Source organism: Cyprinus carpio, chromosome A17, assembly GCF_018340385.1.
Source record: "Cyprinus carpio isolate SPL01 chromosome A17, ASM1834038v1, whole genome shotgun sequence".
Lineage (NCBI taxonomy): Eukaryota > Metazoa > Chordata > Actinopteri > Cypriniformes > Cyprinidae > Cyprinus > Cyprinus carpio.
The window spans coordinates 3,248,317-3,267,580 of NC_056588.1; the positions used below are offsets into that span (position 1 = coordinate 3,248,317).

Here is a 19,264-nt window from a genome sequence, read left to right on the forward strand (position 1 = left end):
ACTTAGCTCACCTTATGACTCCGGAGTTTCTCTTCAGCTTCCTGGTTTGTTGCAGCCTTGGCTGTGGAAAACTCTGTAAGCTTCTTCTCTGCCTCATTCATCAGCTCAATGACTGTCTGTCTGGCCTCCTGATACGAATTCCACTGGGCAACACAGCTAAAAAGATCACATTATAACTGTGATTATAATTCAGGCCTACAACAGTGTTCATTTTTAACATCACACTTAAGTCAATTTACAACACCAACCCCTTAATATATCTAACGGCTCAAATGTTTTGGAAAAAACTGTGTTATGTACCAAACTGCACCTGTTCAAGATGTCTTGGTGGCACTGCAGCTGGTCTCTGACCTCCACGCCTCTCTGCTGTGCAGACTTCACACTAATTTGAAGTTGCTCCTTGGCTGTAGGGTTGACCAGGTTTTCAAGTTGAGGTGGCAAAGATTCCAGCTCCTCAAGAACACCCAGGAACTCCTGTTCAGTGGCCATGATGTCTTCCTGTTGCCTCAGACACTCCTCGTAGTTCTCCACATCAACCCCAAGACTGGCCTGCTGCAAGAAGCCCACAGCGTCCTCCAGCCACTCACAAGCTGTTTGCATTCTGGAGTGATATTTCTGGCACAAGGCAAGAGCTTGCTCTAGTGTTATCTACAGGACAAACAATTGGATTCATTAGTGTGTTAGAATCAGAATCAGAAAGACCTTTATTGCCAAGTATGCTTGCGCATACAAGGAATTTGTATTGTATTAGGGAAACCATTGGTTGATTAAGGAAGTCTTGCTGGCTTAGCTAGTTAAGAGGCATGTTAGGCATACTGGCCTCCCATGTTGGGGCCTAGTATCCAAAACATATTATGTTGACAATCTATGCAGGGTTTTTTGCTTTATCTAGTAGTCTTGGTTCTACTTTCAGTTTAGATTAGAACTTGCCTGTTTGGAGCTGAGGGCACGTTGAACGTCAGCCTCCAGCTTGGCCATTTCTTGTAGACTTGAATCCACATGAGGGGGAATGAGCTCATTGGCACTGGTGTACTTCTGCTTCTCTCTGGTGCTTAGAGCTGCCACTATCCTAAGGCTATTTTTTGTTTACTCTTGCATAATCTGTTGCTTTCGGATTTCCTCCTGGACCTTCTCAACCTTGACATCTACCACCACCTCAGAGCAAAGTTCATCTTTGATTTGCTGGAGCCAAGTTAAGGTCCGATTGACTTCGGTCTCAAAGTCTTTACTCTGCACAAACCTGTTCTCACACTCCACAATTAGTTCCCCAACAGCAGACTGTAAGGACTGAAGCTCTTCTTGCCAAGAGGTTACCCGCTGCTTTGAAGCCTCATGTGCGGCGGAATCCATGTGGGTTGCCAGGTTACCCATCTGCTCCATGAGTCGAGTGAGGTGAGAGCTGGCACCTTGGAGACTAGCAGCCAGGGCATGATAATTTTTCAGTCTCTCCTCAGCTGACTGCGTCTCTGCATTCACTTTCACCAGTTGCTCTTTGGTGGCCTTCAGCTCTGAATCCACCTGCATAGCCATGGCTTGATGGTCCTCGAAAGATTCCAGAGTGTCGTCAAGATGTTCTACCCTCTGCTCAATCAGTCTTTTGAGACTGTTGTAAAGGCTAACCAGTTGGGTCATTTCTTCAGGTCTCCAAGGTTGGCCGGTGCTACGAAATCCCTCTTTCTTCTGGTTAAGCTCACTGACGGCTTGTCCAAGATTGGTCAGCTCCTCCAGTAGGGCCTTATAATCAGCCTGAAGACTGACAACCTCCTCAGTCTTAAGGCCGACAGACTGCGTCCCCAAGTTGTGGAATTGTTCCTCAAGTTCTTTAAGTGCTTTGTGGGTCACATCAATAAAGGAGGCATATTCCTGTCGGGCGAGAATGGCTTGTTGTATTTTCTCTTGTTTCTCCTTGGCTAGTCCTAAAATATTATTGTACTCTTGTGGAAGAGCAATCAATTTCTCATCTAAGTAGCAATGGTCCACTTCATTCAGAGTGGGAAGTATTTCTTGACCTGTTCTTTGCACAGTTAGAAGGAGGTTTTCATATTCCATTGCTTGATCCAATATTTGTTGGTATTTTGTAAGCTGTGAACTTAATTCTGCATCTCCATTCATGAGGTTTATCTCTGGGAAGGTCACAATATCAGCTTGCTTCAACCACTGGCATATCTTTTCCAGATCTACCTTGAAGTACTTCCTGGTCACCAACACTTTTTCCAGCTCCTGAAGCCTCTGGCTACACTTCTGTAGGGCAACTTCAAAGATATTCTGCAGCTCTTGGAGCTTGTTGAGCATCTCTGATTTCTCTTCTTCAGCAGCGTCTTTTATCAGATCCCTGCCTTGGGACCACAGGGAGGTCAGCTCACTCTGATAGGCTCTCAAGCTGCTCTGAATGTTCCTGCAAGTCCTCACCTGCTTAGAAAGGTCATCAGGAAGAAGGGCTATGTACTCCTCCGCTTGTGCTTTCTTTTCATTCTGCTGGACCCAGGTGATAGCTTGATTCACAGCCAAAAGGAACTGGGTTCTCTCTGTGAAGGCTTTGCTTAGGTGTTTCCTGCGTTGCGCGACTTTGATGCTCAAGGACTCTACCTCTGCTTGAGTTTCTGAGATGAGCTGCTGCAGTCTTTGCCTTTCATTAAGCCCCAGATGTGCTAAAACCCTATCTGCATCGCTCATGGCTTGGGCCAACAGAAGCTGCTTGGCTTCCAGCTCACTGCATATGCTCAGATGGTCGAAAAGGAAACTCTGAGCTAGTTCAGGTGGAGGGCTCATCTTCATGGCTTCGGATAGGGCAGGCTTTTGCTCCTCAGCCCATTCCCGAGCGTCCCTCAAACGGGCCTCAACGTGGCCCATGTCTTCAAGGGTCACAATGGAGTCTTGGATCTTCCTCTCTATGAGACTCTCTAGATGGGCCCATCTCTGCTCAAAGTGGCCAATCTGCTCCTTCACCAGCTCTTTATCATCCAGGTTTAAGTGGTACATTACTTTTTGCTTCTGCTCTTTGAGGTCCTTGTGTGTTTTTTTTTTTTTTTTAAGAACAGAGGGTTTTTTAAGAGGATCCTAATGATGATATGATGTATCAGCATCAGTTCTACAAGATCATAAAATAATAATGTAACTCCCAGAAGTCTCAAATTACACTTCCAGTGTAACACTAATTAAAAATGACATATGAATACATTTACACTAAATCCTGAATAACAGTTTTACCTGGCCAGGTTATCCCATTCCTTGGACACCTGTTCAAAGAGGTCTTCCATGGCACTGATGCAGTCATGATACTCTTTAGTCCTCTGCAGATCTTCCTCTCTCTGAGCCTGTAGTTTGTTGGCTTGATGGCACAGTTCCAGCCATGCATGGCTCAGTCGTCCAATCTCTGTATGCTCAGGAGACTCCTGCCCCTCTGTCATCTTACTCACAAGCTCAGTCATCTTAGTCAGAGTGCTTTGTCTGCTTTGAAGCTGCTCGCCAAATTCCTACAGGCAACATGAGCACAGAGGATAAGCCACATGTATAAAAAGAGATAAAATTAGAAATGAAAAAGGACTCCTTTAAGTTATAAATACATCTTCCTGGTCTTATTGTGAACAATTAATCAGTGCACACTATTCTGAAATTAAAAATGTGTTTTCATAATCATCAAATATATCAAACAAATCTCCACAATCTATTTTTTTTATCTCCTCCTGCTGACGTAATCAATGCCAGGGCAGGTGAAAAATAATATAAACCAATAAAATCACAGCCTACTATTCATAATTCAATAAAAAATTAAATCAAGTCCCACCCTACATTATTTCCAACTGAAAATTTGTTTGACCCAAAGTACATTAAATAAAAGAAGTTAAATATATGTGAATGTCATTCTATGTTGTCTTTAAATAAACAAAAATATATACATGTATATGAATATATAATACTAATGATTTTTTTTTATCTGAAAACTATTCTGTATATATATGAAATTCAACATAAATTTGACATTTACTTTGGCTTGGTCGAGCATGTTTTGAGCAATCTTGGGCTCCAACTCGGCAGGTCTCCTGGACAGACTTTGCAATTGCTGTTCCATATCTTGGAAAAGTGTTGTGAGTTCCTGTTTTTGCTCTTTAATCTCCCTCCAGCTATCCGACAGCTCTTGAGAAGTGGTCATCCTCTCCTCAATCTACAGAATTGACGATATCAATTACATTATAATTAACAGTGTTAGTCTAGTCTGTGTAATCAAACTCACCATCGTTTTGGTTTCCTGTATTTTGGCAGCTGTGGCTCTGACAGACTCGTCAGATAAATCACACACTGAACAAACCAGGTCCAGATACGTGCTGGCCTGCTCCTGTAGGGCTCTAAAGTGCTTCACCTATGGATAAGTAGTCAAAATGTAAGTAAATATATTTAATCTTTTAATCTGCTTTGTATTAGCGTAATATCAGTCTGCAGCTCTGTGGCATCTACCTGTTTCAGAGCCTCCTGGAGGCCATAGGGAGTCTGCGCCTGCGGCTGGATCTCCTCTTTAACAGTGGACAGCCACGTCTGACACTGCTGCAGGGTGTCCTGATGGCTGACGTGCTTCTGGAGCTCACGATCAAGACTCTGATACACCTGACAAGCCAAATGTTAAACATTAGACTAAAATAATAAGGTGATATTTCTGCTAATGAGATCCTTTATTAGCAGGAGTGCTCACCCGCTGAGCTGTGCTGCAAATAGCTGAATAACTGTCTCTGGTTCCCTGCTGGTGTGCCTGGATCTGCTGACTGATCTTGGCCTGGACTTGCTCCGTGCAGCTACTGGTGAGGAGATCGCCTTTATCTTTCAGACTGGTCAAACGCTCCTCAAAACCAGCTATTTCCTCCATTATTGCCTGAGAAGAAACAGTAATGAAGCCAAGTATGTAGTAAGAAACAGACTATGAAAATGTTTATAAATGATTTTTAGTAATTTTATTGCTTGTAAGTTACTGTAAAGCTATTGTTCATTGGATATTGGATCATATAATTAATAGCTATAATAACAGTTCACACACCTTGTGTCTGGCTAGTTGTTGTGTGGCTGTCTCTAGATTGCCACTTTGCATTGAGTCAGAAGTGACCAGCCTGCTAGACATCTGTAACAGCCATTTCTCTACTTCTTGTAGTTCACTGTTATAGACTTCATGCTCTCTCACACCCTCCGTCAAACTCTGAACGTGGACCTACAACAGAACAATATTAGACCACCAATAATGCATGGAATTGATGTAGCAGAGACATGCATTTTTAAAGGGTCTGCCTGACAGTACCTTGGCATCATTGCATAATTCTTGATAGTCGGCTTTCAGCTTGCTGATGTTTTCACTGATAGATGGGTCACGGATTGTTTCAAGAAGTGCATCTCCTTTCTCTATAACCGATTTGACTGCTGACTCATGGGACTGGATGGTCTGCTGGATTGTCTAGAAGGGGACAAAGGATGCATTTGACATAGTAAAGGGTTTACATGACTCTCTCAAGATGGTTGTATTTGTCACCCTCATAACTAATTCAGTGCATGTATCTTCATTTCTCACCTTATATTTGGCTAGCTGAGCCTTTTTTTGGTAAAGTTCAGCTTTTGGCTCCACTGGAGATGCCAGCAGTGATTTTGTCTCTGTAAGCCATTGTGTTTGAGTCTTGTATTTGTCCAGGAAGTCTTTGGAGAGCTGTATGGATTTCTCTGTAGCACTGAGCTCTGACCGCAGAGCTCTGATCAATGTCTCCAGCTGGCAGAGACGGGTGTCGACTTCTTCCTTGAGCTGCTCTGCCTCAGGTTCCTCCAGGAACGTCATGGCACGATCAGTCTTTTCACGCATGGTCTTCAGGAAAGTGTGACCCAGCTCCATGTCGCCCTGCAGAGCCTGAGACGTTAGATAAAAAGTTTCTTATGCTCTTATGCACATGATCCTTCAGAAGTCATTGCTATATGCTGATTTGGTGCTCAATAAATATTTCTTATTATTATCAAAGCTGAAAGCAGTTGTGCTGATTAATATTTTTGTGGAAACCGTAATACATTTTTTCCAGGATTTTTTGATGAATAGAAAGTCCAAATGAACAGCATGTATTTGAAATCTTGGTCCTACTGTATATTAAGTAGCCTTAACTAAAAAAAATTGTACAATGTACTTATTGGGTTTATATTGTATTGCAAAACACTTTTATTGCTATTGAGGTGGGATACTGGTAAGGTTAGGGACAGGTTTGGTGGTATGGGTAGGTTTAAGGGTGGGTTAAGGTATAAGGGATGGGTCAACACTGTAATTATAAATGTAATTACAGAAATTAAATACAGATGTAATTGCATGCAGGTATTTTTAAAATATAAGTACAATGTAAAAACATGTACAGTATGTACATTGTGCCAAATGATTATTTAAATGTAAGTACATAGTAGTTAAGGCTACTTAATCTACAGTAAAGTGGGACCGAAATCTTTGTAACATTATTGTCTTTGTATAACTGTCTTTACTGTGACTTTAAGGTGTCCTTGATTAATTTCATGTGACCTTTCTGAATAAAAGTATTAATTTTTTCAAAAACAAAGTAAAAAAATAAAAATGAATCTCACCTTATACTTTTGAATTGTAGTATAAAACTTGTGCACAATAAAGTATGAAGCTTCTTTGGCTTAATAACCAAAGATCTTACCTATTATATTTTTCATACCTCTAGTTTTTTCATTTTCTTCTCCATGGAAATGCGATCGACAACATCAATAGTGGTGGTGGTCACAATGCTAAAGTTCTTTTCTGCTGTGCTCAGCCAATCAGAGAAAGTGCTAAAGACACTCTGGGATTCTTCAATGCAGGAAACTTCCTCCTTCAGCTGCTTAATAGTGTCCTGCGAACATATAATATAATATAATATAATATAATATAATATAATATAATATAATATAATATAATACAACAGTAGTTTATGGTATGTCCTGATTTAGTTGTGTGTGTTTAAAGTGTACCAGCAGGTGTAGCAGCAGGGCATGATAGCGTGATGTGAGTTGTGTAGCTCTAGTGCTGACTCTGCTGCTGATGGGCGTCTCTTCTAAAACTTGTTGGGCCAGGACACTGAGACCCTCTATCTCCTCCTGATAAGCCAGCACCTCCTCATGCCAACCCTGAAGACACATCACAACAACATATCACACTCCATCCATCCATCCATTCTACAGGAACAGCTCACTTGGAGCCACTGTAGGTTCATGAATCACAATATATTGAGTTTAAAACTATAACCTTCGGGGTCCAACCCAGATCTGTTTTTTTTAAGTTGCAAATAAAACAAAGACTGTAGGTTTATGTTAAACAAGAAAATGCTATTTCAGTTATTCTGCTTTAAAATGTCACATTTAATTAAATGTGTTAAGTGCTGTTTCTAAATATTTGTGAAATTTACTAAACATTTGTTCTGTAAGTGAAAATGGTTTCAAAGTAAATCCTACACCATTTTTTTTTCAGTGTGTGGTTCTTGTCCTAACCTTCAGGAGCTGTAGCTGTGCCTCTTTTGTTGCTCTGTCAGAGCGGCGGCCGGAGCGTAACTCTCCTTTAGTCTCCATCCCTTTGAGCCAGTTATCCAACCGCTGGAACTTCTGCTCTATCTGCCGGAGTTTGGCCAGAGCGCTGTTGAGCTGAGATCTGGTCTCACCCAGCCGGGCCTGATACGAGCCCCACTCCTGCTGGACCATCTCCAGGCATCGGTCCTCTAACTGCGGGACGCCCCAGGGAATCACCTGCTCTCGGGTCACCAGCAGTGTGTTGAGCAGGGCTTGACCCTCTGTGCAATGCACCTGAAGTTCCTGGAGATGGAAATTAGAGATATTTCTCTAATGCATATTTAAAATGAATCGCCAAAGAATCAAACTATTCAGCAGATAATTACAAAAACGACCATTATGAATATGGATGCACAGTATATTAGCAATCACACTGGTATTTGCCAATATTGGGATTTCTTTAAATAAATAACTCTAAACCAAGGGCCCTCAGCAAACTTGATGACTTAAATATAATTATTTACAAATAATTAAAATTATAAAATTACATTTAAATATATAATTAATATTATTTAGCAACATTATTATTATTATTATTATTATTATTATTAATAATATAAATTATTATTATTTAATTAAAAAGCAGTATTCTAATTTTCTATGTCTGGTCACAAAAATATTACACAATTATGCATCTTTCTAGCATATATTATAATGTTTTGATGCCAGATATTTAAGTATTATATATAAATATTCATATATTTAAAAAGTTATTATGAACATGTTTTTTAAAGCAACAGAATAATCATTAAATAATCTAATTTAGAATGTCAGACATTATAATAATAACATAAATAATTGGCTATTCGAATGAAATAAAACTATATCAGTGTATAGCTCATTATTAATATTTACTGGTAAATCTTAATAAAAAATATATATTATAACAAATCAGTATTTAATGTAATTTCAAACAGTCCAGTTGATTCATATGTTGTCATAAATATTCATACCTGAATACACATTAGACATTACATACAACTAATTATAAAATGCATTAGTAAAAATATCAAGATAGATCAAATAATGTATCACAATAACTGCTTCAAGATGTCCTCTGACCTGTAGTTTGCGTAGCGTGTCCTCTAGAGTCTCGACGTCTCCCTCCAGCTGTGTGCAGCTGCTCAGTCTCTCCTGCTGCTGCTCCAGCCAGTCTTTAAACTCATGCAGGGTGCTCTGGTACTTCTGATGGGCCGACACCAGCTGCTCCGCTTTGGCGACTGCACACTGTGGCAGAAACATTTGAATCCATTTAACACAAATATTTAGCATATTCTATATGGTGACCAATGAGAGCGGTGCATTATACCTGGGCCTTATCTTTGACAAGATTGTAGCGCTCTTGTAAGTCCTGAATCTCTAGCTGTGTGACATAGTGCTCGGCCATGTTGGATCCCTTCATGGATATGACATCAAGGACACTGTTGTGACTTAAAACATCCTCTAGGAGCAGCTGAAATGAGGAGAATGTTTGTACAGTATGTCAGGACTGACAACTACTAGAATGCAATTACTCAAGCATTGACAATAATACAGTACTTTGGCTTTGCCCAGGTTGGTGGTTTTGTCTCTCATCTCAGAGCACTGTTTGTCTGCAGAGTTTAAAGTCTCTTCCACCGTCTCCATCCAGCTCACAAACTGACGCACGTCCTCCTGGTAACTGGTCCACTGTGACAGAGCGCCCTCCAGTTGGCTGTTCAAACGCAAACACAACACTCTTTAATACAGTGAGCAAATTCAACTTCAGCCAGGATCCCACTTTTCAGCTGTACGGGATTCTAGAGTTGGCTGTATAGGGCTAGTTCTGCTGTTTTGAGTCTTTTGTTTTTAACTCTAGAAAGCTGTTTTTGCAATGATTAGTTATTTGAATAATGAATATAAATCTGATCTTCTGGTTTGCATATGCTCGGTTCCAGGAGAAAATAATCATGAGATGAAGCTTCTGTAATCAGTAAACTATTCATGTTAACTAAGAAATATTCATATATGTTTTCATACAATTTTATTTAAAACTATTTCAAATATAGGGCAGAAAACAATAGCCCCTTTCACACGTACAGTCTTTACTGGTAAATTACCAGTAAAAGATTATGTGTCAACAGGACCTTTTCAAAAATACGTGTGGACAGAGAATGAAGGTTACTGTACAAAGTCACCCCTTAGTGTAGATACTTATTAGGACTTCCATCAAAGTATATTTAATTATGGTCTTCTCCAGGCCAGATGTATTTCACATTTAGTCTTTGCACTGATATTAATAAAACCATATTGACCTCTTGCATTGAATAGATGCCGACAGCAGCCCATCCCATGAGTCCTTGAGGTCTTCGATTTGTTTGCGTACCAGCGGTACTCCCTCAGCAGAGGTGTTCCTCTGGACCGACTCTCCTCTCGTCAGCAGCATTTTCAGCTGTATCTCCTTCTCTTGACGTGCTGTCAGTAAAGCCTGGGGAGCATGGATGCATTCATGTCAGACCACTCATTACATGTTAACTACATAAGAGCCATGAAATTAAATGCAAAGTTAAATACTTTAACTGAAATGTTCAGAATGAAGTACTAGTGTACTGCTGAAGACTAAATGTAGTATATGGGAAATAAATATGGTTATTTAAGGTGACATATATTCTAAGCTGTGTTCCTCACCTCGAGTTTGATCATCCTGCTGTCCAGCACGTTCTTGTCTGCGGTGGGAGTGCAGTAGGTCTGCAGCATGTGACTGGTATCAGCCACCCAGTTCTGCAGTTCTTTCAGCCCCTGTGAGAACAGCTGGTGCTCGGACACGATGCGGTCGATTCTAGAGGCTTTTTCCTATTGCACAAGCACAACATAATCAGATGAATGATCACTTCTTTGAGATATAGTGACTCGAGACAGTAACTGCGGATTCAGTACATAATCATAACATATAGTTTAGTAATTAATCATTCAGTAAGGGAAGCATCTTAATAGAAACGGTAATTGTGTTAAGAGGATAGTAGCTGAGAGCTTTTTGAGTCATCTTGTACTGTACATTTATCAAATTTGGATGACTAATCCATATGATTTTTTGTTTATTAGTAAATAGGCCGTAAAAATGTCAACTTACATTGCCCTAAATACGTAATTTCTGTCAAAAATGCGTACTTGGAAAAAAATGAGAATGTAACATCAAAAACAATACTTTTTGAAATGTATCTACTGTGCACAAGTTTAATTACACCATATAAAGTTTCCAAGTGAAACGTGTCCTCCACCCTAAATAGAGACACGTGGACTGCGTCTGAAACCAAAGGGAAATATATGCTTCCTTGACTAGTTAGTCGATGACTTAACAAAGAGTATTCATAAGAAAGTACAGCTTATGGAAAATTGTTGCAGATATAACAATATCATGCCTAATGATAAAGAAAAAATTCTTATTTGTATTTTACACTTAATGAACACATTGCTTCTTTCTTTGTTAAAATTATAACATAAAGGCCCAATAATGATCAATAATCAAATAAACAAATAAAAAATATAAATAAAAACCATTAAAAATGTAAATAAATGATTGAATTAAATGAATATAAAAAATAAATACTAATTTTAATTTATAATTTAATTTATGGCTCCATCAGACACCTTTTGGTGAGAAAACACTACAAAAAATCATTTATTTATATAAAAAAAATTAATGAAATAAAAATAAAATATAATATAAATAAACTAAAATAAAATATTCACAAATATAAAAAATAAATCATCAAATAAATATTTACATATAATAAATATTTATATATTTTGATGACATTCAACCTTCATTTGCTGCCTGATAAGAGCATTTGCCAGGTTTCTGACACAGCCCTATAATGCACATACTGTATAGTTTGTTGACCTCTGCAGCACTAGGGACAAGGTAGCTAGCGGGCAGACAGGTGGGACGTTACCTTGGTCAGGTTGCTTAAAGCTAGGTACTGAGCTGAGAGCTGCGAGACACGGTGCACAAAGCCCTTTCCGGCCGTGTGTCCGTCCCACAGCTGTTGGGCCTTCTCCCTCAACCTGTGCAGCTGAGACTCCTTAGAGGCTAATTCCTCAAGCAGAGACTGTGAAAGCACAGGCACATTAGCACAGAGCAACATCGCACACAGTCCTGTGTTAGCAGATGATTAATAAAGCAAACATGGCAGCACATGAACAGGACAGATGTTAAGACTGGGGACAAGCCATGTTATTATGAGTATGACAGAAATGCAGATTAAAGCATGACATGAATGCAGCCGTCTCATTCCATCGATCACATGATCATTTTCTACATACATTTTGACATTAAAGTCAACATGAAACACAATTTGACCCTACTTACTTTTATAATACACATCCCTGGTTTTACTGAGCACAAATCAGTATCAGAATTGATTTAAATGCTTAAAACACATCTACATCTATCCAAATAGTCATATGAGGACAATACTGACAACAAAAAAACTGTAAAGTCCAACCCATACAGCAGCAATGCCATAAAGCCATAAAGAATGATGCTTGTGAATGGCTGCTATGACAATGGTTGTGAATAGAGGTGGTTTTGATTATGCTGCACTGCACCTGTAACCTGTGCAGCTCCTGTTTCTTGGCTGTGAGATCATGCAGCCGGCTGCTGCTCTCCTGAACGGCCTCCTCGGTTTCATTCAGCCAGTCCTGGAGTGGCTCCACACTCGTTTCGAAGTCCCGCATCTGAGCCTGAAGATTCTGGAAGAAAATAATCAATGACAGTACATTTAAAGAGAGGATGACTGATTAGCTAGATCAGATGTGTTTTGGCCTACTGAGGTCTATGATATAAATTATTTACTTGAGTACACCTTGAGATTGCAAGTAATGTTCTAACCTTTCAAGAAATATTGAATTACATGAATAATAAATGTAACTAGATTTTTAGGATGTTGCAGGAAGTTGTTCTTGTATTACAGGCCCAGATCAAAAGTCTCAGATTCAACAGATGTAAACAGATACACAGATGTGTGTGAATTTATGATCAAATGACCATCAGACACCTGTAAAGCGGTTTCTCTCTGATGCAGATTGGTCATGAGTGACTTCCAGTCTTCTCTGGCCGTGTTGTTTTTGGCTCTGATGGACTCTACTCTGTCTTTGGGAGCGATGCTCATCAATAGCTCTCCGCTGGCCGCCACTGCGTTCAGTTTGCCGTGGCCTTGCTCACGGTCACTCAGAAACTCCTGCAATAATAAGAACCTACCCTCAGAATCGTTACTGAATTGAGTGGAAAATAATAGTAAATCAATAAGATGTTACCTGGATCTTCTGCAGGCTGGACGATGCTTCAGCCAGGTTCTGAGGCACATCGAAACATTTGGCCGTACTGATTTTTGCATTGACCAGCCACTGCTGGAAGTCTCGAAAAGCGCCACGAAAGCGCTGCTCCAGGAGCTTCTCCTTTCCCTGACACTCCCGAGATGCCTGGAGACTGAGGCTGTAGGGAGGAAGAGAGATGTTATAAACTATGGAGGCAAATCAATACATTTGAACAATGATATCATGTAGTCTCAATCTTAGATGGCACGTCTACCATTCATATAGTGCACACAAAAACAAAAAAACAAATCTGCAAACTCAAATCTGAATTTCCAGCTTCCACACAATTTCTGTGAATCAAGGTTGCAAAATTAGCATTTCTGAATGAGGCATAGAGTATTTAAGCAAGTAAGTAAAATTTAACCAGCTGAGCTCTTTATTGTTATGTATTCTGACACAATTTTAAAGTATATTCTGCTTTTTATTCAGAGTTGTGTTTGTCATTTTGAGCTGACTGCAAAATCTATATAAATTTCCATTAATTTTTTCAGTGTTGTTTGCATTGAACCATTTGTGGCATCTACTCCATTATTCGAATGAGTTACTGTTTTGTTGCATGCTGGTCTTTTATTATGATCGATTTTCATTGATTTCAGATTTGCCCACCCCAGTCAGTCTCTCATTCCATCTAATTAGGTTAGGTTTAATTAGGTTCAATCTAATGATGACCATATTAGCCCCGTTCTGTCAACTCTGCACTGGCTCCCTATTGAACAATGAATACATTTTAAAATCTTGCTAATTACTTATAAAGCCCTGAATGGTTTAGCTCCTCAATACTTGAGTGAGTTCATATCGCATTATAGTTTTTCATGTCCGCTGCGATCTCAAAACGCTGGCCACTTGATAATACCTAGAATATCAAAATCAACTGCGGGCAGCAGATCCTTTTTCTATTTAGTGTCCAAACTCTGGAACAATCTACCTAGCGTTGTTCGGAAGGCAGACCCACTGTCAGTTTAAATCTAGATTAAAGACCGGAACCGGGAACACTTCCCATAACACCCGATGTACTCGTTACATCATAAGGAGAATCGCATCTACGCTAATATTAGTCTGTTTCATTCTTATTTCGAGGTCATCGTAGCCACCAGATCCAGTCCAGATGGTGGATCAGCACCTAGAGACAAGCTCTACAGCCCTGAATTTCAGTGGAGATCATGTCAACTAGATGAACCCTAGAGACAGATCCCCTGCGAAGACCGCATTAACTAGACGGCCATCGGAACAAAGACCACGGGAACCAGACGAGTCCTCTGCACAATCTGACCTGTGTTGCAGCATGGAATTAAAGCACACCATGCTGGTTTCGTCTGGCCAGAGGAGAACTGGCCCCCGAACTGAGCCTGGATTCTCCCAAGGTTTTTTTCTCCATTTCTGTCACCGATGACAGAATTTTGGTTTCCTTGCCACTGTCGCCTTTTGCTTAGTTGGGGATGTTATTGTTAGTTATTGTCCTCTTGCATTATTGACAAACTATTTTCCTGTTTGACACTGCAAAACTGCTTTGACACAACCAGTATTGTATAAAGCACTACATAAATAAAGGTGACTTGACTTGACCATGTGATTCTCAGCCAGTCTCAGTTTTATTTTAGTATTATTTTTATACCTTTACTATTTATATACAATTATTGTTTTAATTATTCCTATTTAATTAGCTTTTATTTTTATTTACAGTTTTAGTAATTTCGTTATTTGCTTTTGTCATTTTTATTACTTTTTTATATGTTTATATTTAGCTTTAATTTCTTTTTATTTCAGTTTTAGTTTCAGTAATTGTAGTATTTTAACTAAAACTTTCTCTTAAAAATAAAAAATATTGTTAAAAACTTTATTTCTGTTAAGGTAACACTTCTTTAATTTAAACTTTTTTTAATTTAAAGTTTTTGATCTAATGTTTATATTACATTTTATTTCAGCTTTATTTTAATTAGTGAAAATTATTTGTAATACCTTTTAGTTAAAGGGGTCCCATTATGCTTTTTCACTTTTTCACTTTTTCAACTTTAGTTAGTTTGTAATGTTGCTGTTTGAGCATAAAAAAGATCTGCAAAGTTACAAAGCTCAAAGTCCAATTCACAAGGAGATATTTTATAGAGTGGTTACAATCATCCGGGTTTAAATCGCACTCAAATTGATTTGATTTTGACACAATATTTACACTGAAGCTCACAGTAGGCGGCTATGGTAAGAGGCATGCCATTTCCCGACCAGGTGCCGAGTGCTGCCAATCACAACACACACTGTCCCAGCTAACCAATCACACCACATTTCGTATTTCAGAAGGCGGGCCTTCAATTGATACAGGAACTATTCGAACCAATGATGCCAGACTGGTGAGAGAGGTGTTGTAATAACATAAAATATGTGAAAAAAAAATTCGAACCTAGTATGAGAGCCTGTTCTAGTACACCCCCAAAACTAAATCAAGACTTTGTAAAAGAGCATAATAGGACCCCTTTAACAATAACACCAGTCTCTCTGTGTACTCAGATGTTCTGCTAAAACTAAAACTTACAGTAAAGCCTGGAAGAGTTGTCTTGAGCTTTCCTACCTGTTGTATTCTTTAATGAGGGCGGACACTCTCTCAGATTGAGCGCCCAGATCTCTGGAGAACCGGCACAAGTCATTCAGCTGACACTTCAAATTGTCAGACATGGGCTCAATGTTTAGCAGTGCTTCCAGGGCGTCCTGAGTCATAAAATCATGAAGTACAGTAACTTTAAAAAGGACAGAAATCTTTTATTATTTATATTAGTTATAATTTTGCTCTGTAGGCTTTACCTTCGCTATCTGCCATCCCTGCACAGCCTCTTCACCAGAGCTCATTTCTTCCACCTGCTTCAGTTTGATGTGCCACTCCTGCAGTTTGCTGCTGAACTCCTGCAGGTCCTGCTCCAGCTGCGCAGCTAGGCTGCTGAACTCCTGCTCTGAGCTGGCCATCTGAGCCAGAACGCCCTCCAGACCGGAGCACATGTGTTTAGCTCCGCGCTCCCACTGTTCCCAGGCCGAGAGCAGCCCGGCCTCCTCCCTCTCCAGGACCTCACAGCCCACCGTGGACGTGTGGTCACGTGTGGCGGCACCACAGCTCTGCACACGAGTCAGACGCTCATGCCCTTGTTTCCTGGAGTCTAACAGCCCCTAAAATTCAATGACAAAGCTTTAAAGTCAAAATTGACTCAGTTGACTTCCTAAATACATGTTTCTGGTCTTACTGTGTGCACAAGAAGATATCAGAACACAGTATAGCACAGATAAACGTACCCTGACTTTAGAGAGTTTCCTCTGAACAGAAGCAGCATCTCCAGACATGTCTGACCAGCGCTGAAGCTCTTCTTTAGCTGATGTGAGCCAGTCATTCAGCTCACGAACTGACTCCATGTACTGCTCATGCTCCTTGACGATCCCCTCTGTCTGTTGTACCTTATTCTGCAGAATAGGAGATTACAATAAACATCAAAAATGTTGAAACTCAGAAAATTGACTATTTAATTTTTTTCTATAATATTTTTTATAATCTTTCATTAAAACTTACATAATTAACTTTTTTATTAACTAATGTAATCAAGAAATCAATTAATTTCTTAAGAAATTATCTTGTTTACTTGTCTCAATCCAATAAAATTTCATTTGTTTTAAGTTGATTTTAACATATTCATTAGACACTATTATCCAGAATGATTTAGAGGAAGTGCTTTGGATTGGATTGTGCATTCAAGCTGTGAGCTTGCTAAACTTAAATAAAATAAAATAAAATAAAATAAAATAAAATAAAATAAAATAAAATAAAATAAAATAAAATAAAATAAAAGGCCTTGGTTTTAAATTTATATAAATAACATAATAATTTAATAATGATTATCAACAAAATAAAATACTTATGGACGTCAAATCTGTTTCATGTTGTTTTGAAGGTGTTCAGCAAAAACTATTACCCAGAGTGACTTACAGGAAGTGGTTTGTCTTCTATATTTAAATTAAAATGAAATATTTTTACCTTAATGACAGCTGTGATGTTGGTAAACTGGCTGTTGAACTCAGATTTGGGTCCCTCTGCGAATGTCTGCTCTCCTGTCTTCTCATACAACTCTGTGGCTTTCTCATTCAGGCGGGTCAGTGCTGACGAATGGACCTCCACATCGGCCTGAATGGCCCGCAGGCGCTCCAGCAGCGAGGCCTTCTCTTTCAGCCCGGGCTGCTGCGGCAGAGCCACCCCTGCCTCCTGCTCCACCATCTCCATCCACTGCTGCAGCTGAGCTTTACTCTCCAGGAAACTCCCCCACTGAGCCACGGTCCACTCCAGACGACTGCATCACACACACAAATGATTATTATAGCATTCTGCCAAGTTAGCATGAGGCTTGATAAGAGGAGTCAAGAACTCACCTGTGGCAGCTCATGGCGGTCATGAGGATATTGGCCCAGGAATCCTTCAGACTCTTGAGCTGAGAGCGGATCATTTCCTGTTTATCCCTACTGCAGTTCTTCAGCACCTGTTCTCCCTTCCCTACAGTCATGTTGAGCTTCACCTCCCCTTCACCCTTCATCAACAAAATGTCCTGAAACAATAGCATCAAAATATCAATGCTCATACACAATGTTTTTATAAAGATGCATGAAAAAAATCGTAAGAAATGTGTGCATTATTAATTAACAAGACTACTAATCTTAAAATTAAAAAAATGGCCTGACTATGATATTTATATCAATAACATTTTATCATGAATAAATAATATAATAATGATGACAGACAAAGAGTTCATGTTTAATAACATATGGCATATGTCATAATTGACAAGACTGGTAATCTCAAAATCAAATCAAATCAAAGTTTTATCAATAATATAATAACATATAATATCTTACATCTATGTTATAATAATGATAATCGACAAAAAAAAGTTTAAGTACAGGTTTAATAAAATATATAAACACCATACACCATAATTGACAAGAAATAAAATAAAATAAAATAAAATAAAATAAAATAAAATAAAATAAAATAAAATAAAATAAGAAAATAAATATATGACTATAGCAATGATCGACAAAAAGTTTGAGTTCAAGTTTAATAAAATTTATGCCATATTAATTGAAAAAACTGGTAATCTCAAAATAAAATACAATTTAAAAATTGTAAAAAATAAATAAAATAAATTACAATTAGGCTTGGTATTATATTACTGTATACTATACTACACTACACTACACTATACTATATTATATTAGAATGATTGACAAAGAGTTTGAGTTTGCATTAAAGTGTGAGAAGTAATAATATTTGAAGTATGAGGAATTAAAAATAAAATTGCCTAGCAAAGTAATATTACAATAATAAAAATCCCAAAATAATAATAAAAATAAAAAATCTCTGAATATTCATTTGGGTGGCATGACTATATCTTCTAACCTGAACCAGCCCCAGTCTCTTCTCCAGGGTCTCTCTATTCCCGCTGGTGCTGTTGAGTGAATTGAGGCGCTCCTGTACGCCGCTGAGCCATCCCCAGGTGCCCTGCAGCGTCTCCTCAAAGTTCTGCTGCTCCTGCAGGCTGAGCTGACACATGCGTAGTCTCTCCCTCGCCGCCTTGAGAAGTGCCTGATGCTGCAACTGCAGCTGCGCAGACGCTCGAAGCTCCGCCCCACTGCCGTGACCCCCCTCACTCAGAGACTGAGCTTCCTGACACAGACTCTCAAATGAGTCCCTGCAGAATAAAATATTGGATTTTTTAATTGTTTCATTTTATGCATGTATTTTAATTTACTAAGATTTCTTGCATATTATATGAAAACTTTATCCAAAATACTGTGAGCGAATGCTATAATCTCACAAAAACATGTCCAGGTCACATTTCCCCCAAAATAATGTTTATGTGTATTATTAGTAATATTAATAGCAATATTATTAATATATAATATATTAAACGATTGACAAAACGTTTGAGTTTGTGCTTATTTAATTGCATAAAAGTGTGAGAAGTAATATTTGTAGTATGAGGTATTTGAAGAACATGCTGCATCGCAAGCACTATTGCAATTAAAAACCCAATAGTAAAAAATTAAATACACATATTTGCATAAGGAATATTAAAAAAATTATGTAAAATACATGCATTAATAATAAAATTATTATTTATTTATTTATTGTAAGTTATTCATAAATATAATGCAATATACATGCATTAATAATAAAACATTGTTTATAAATTATTTATAAATAGAATTACCAAAATTACAAATAGTGTTAGTAAATAAAATATTTTATTATCTATTTTATAATGATTTATTTAATAATAAAATACATATATTTTACATAAGGATTTTCGTATTTATTTAAATATATGTTAAATGCAAAATGCATGGATTT

The 19,264-nt window shown here is 38.4% G+C and overlaps 1 protein-coding gene across 1 annotated transcript in view; it reads right to left on the reverse strand.

Annotated features, from left to right (window-relative positions):
• Window positions 1-19,264, reverse strand: part of LOC109107444 (nesprin-1-like) — a 105,766-nt gene that overhangs the window by 41,727 nt on the left and 44,775 nt on the right. Inside the window, 29 exon segments of the mRNA XM_042773558.1 lie at window positions 12-156; window positions 311-648; window positions 931-3,088; window positions 3,208-3,473; window positions 3,986-4,162; window positions 4,232-4,357; window positions 4,453-4,599; window positions 4,685-4,861; window positions 5,024-5,191; window positions 5,279-5,431; window positions 5,546-5,872; window positions 6,681-6,854; window positions 6,973-7,128; window positions 7,489-7,806; window positions 8,626-8,790; window positions 8,873-9,016; window positions 9,103-9,256; window positions 9,837-10,009; window positions 10,210-10,374; window positions 11,475-11,630; window positions 12,130-12,273; window positions 12,579-12,761; window positions 12,838-13,015; window positions 15,455-15,591; window positions 15,685-16,041; window positions 16,165-16,329; window positions 16,898-17,207; window positions 17,287-17,459; window positions 18,311-18,602. Coding sequence (XP_042629492.1) covers window positions 12-156; window positions 311-648; window positions 931-3,088; window positions 3,208-3,473; window positions 3,986-4,162; window positions 4,232-4,357; window positions 4,453-4,599; window positions 4,685-4,861; window positions 5,024-5,191; window positions 5,279-5,431; window positions 5,546-5,872; window positions 6,681-6,854; window positions 6,973-7,128; window positions 7,489-7,806; window positions 8,626-8,790; window positions 8,873-9,016; window positions 9,103-9,256; window positions 9,837-10,009; window positions 10,210-10,374; window positions 11,475-11,630; window positions 12,130-12,273; window positions 12,579-12,761; window positions 12,838-13,015; window positions 15,455-15,591; window positions 15,685-16,041; window positions 16,165-16,329; window positions 16,898-17,207; window positions 17,287-17,459; window positions 18,311-18,602 — 7,726 coding nt within the window.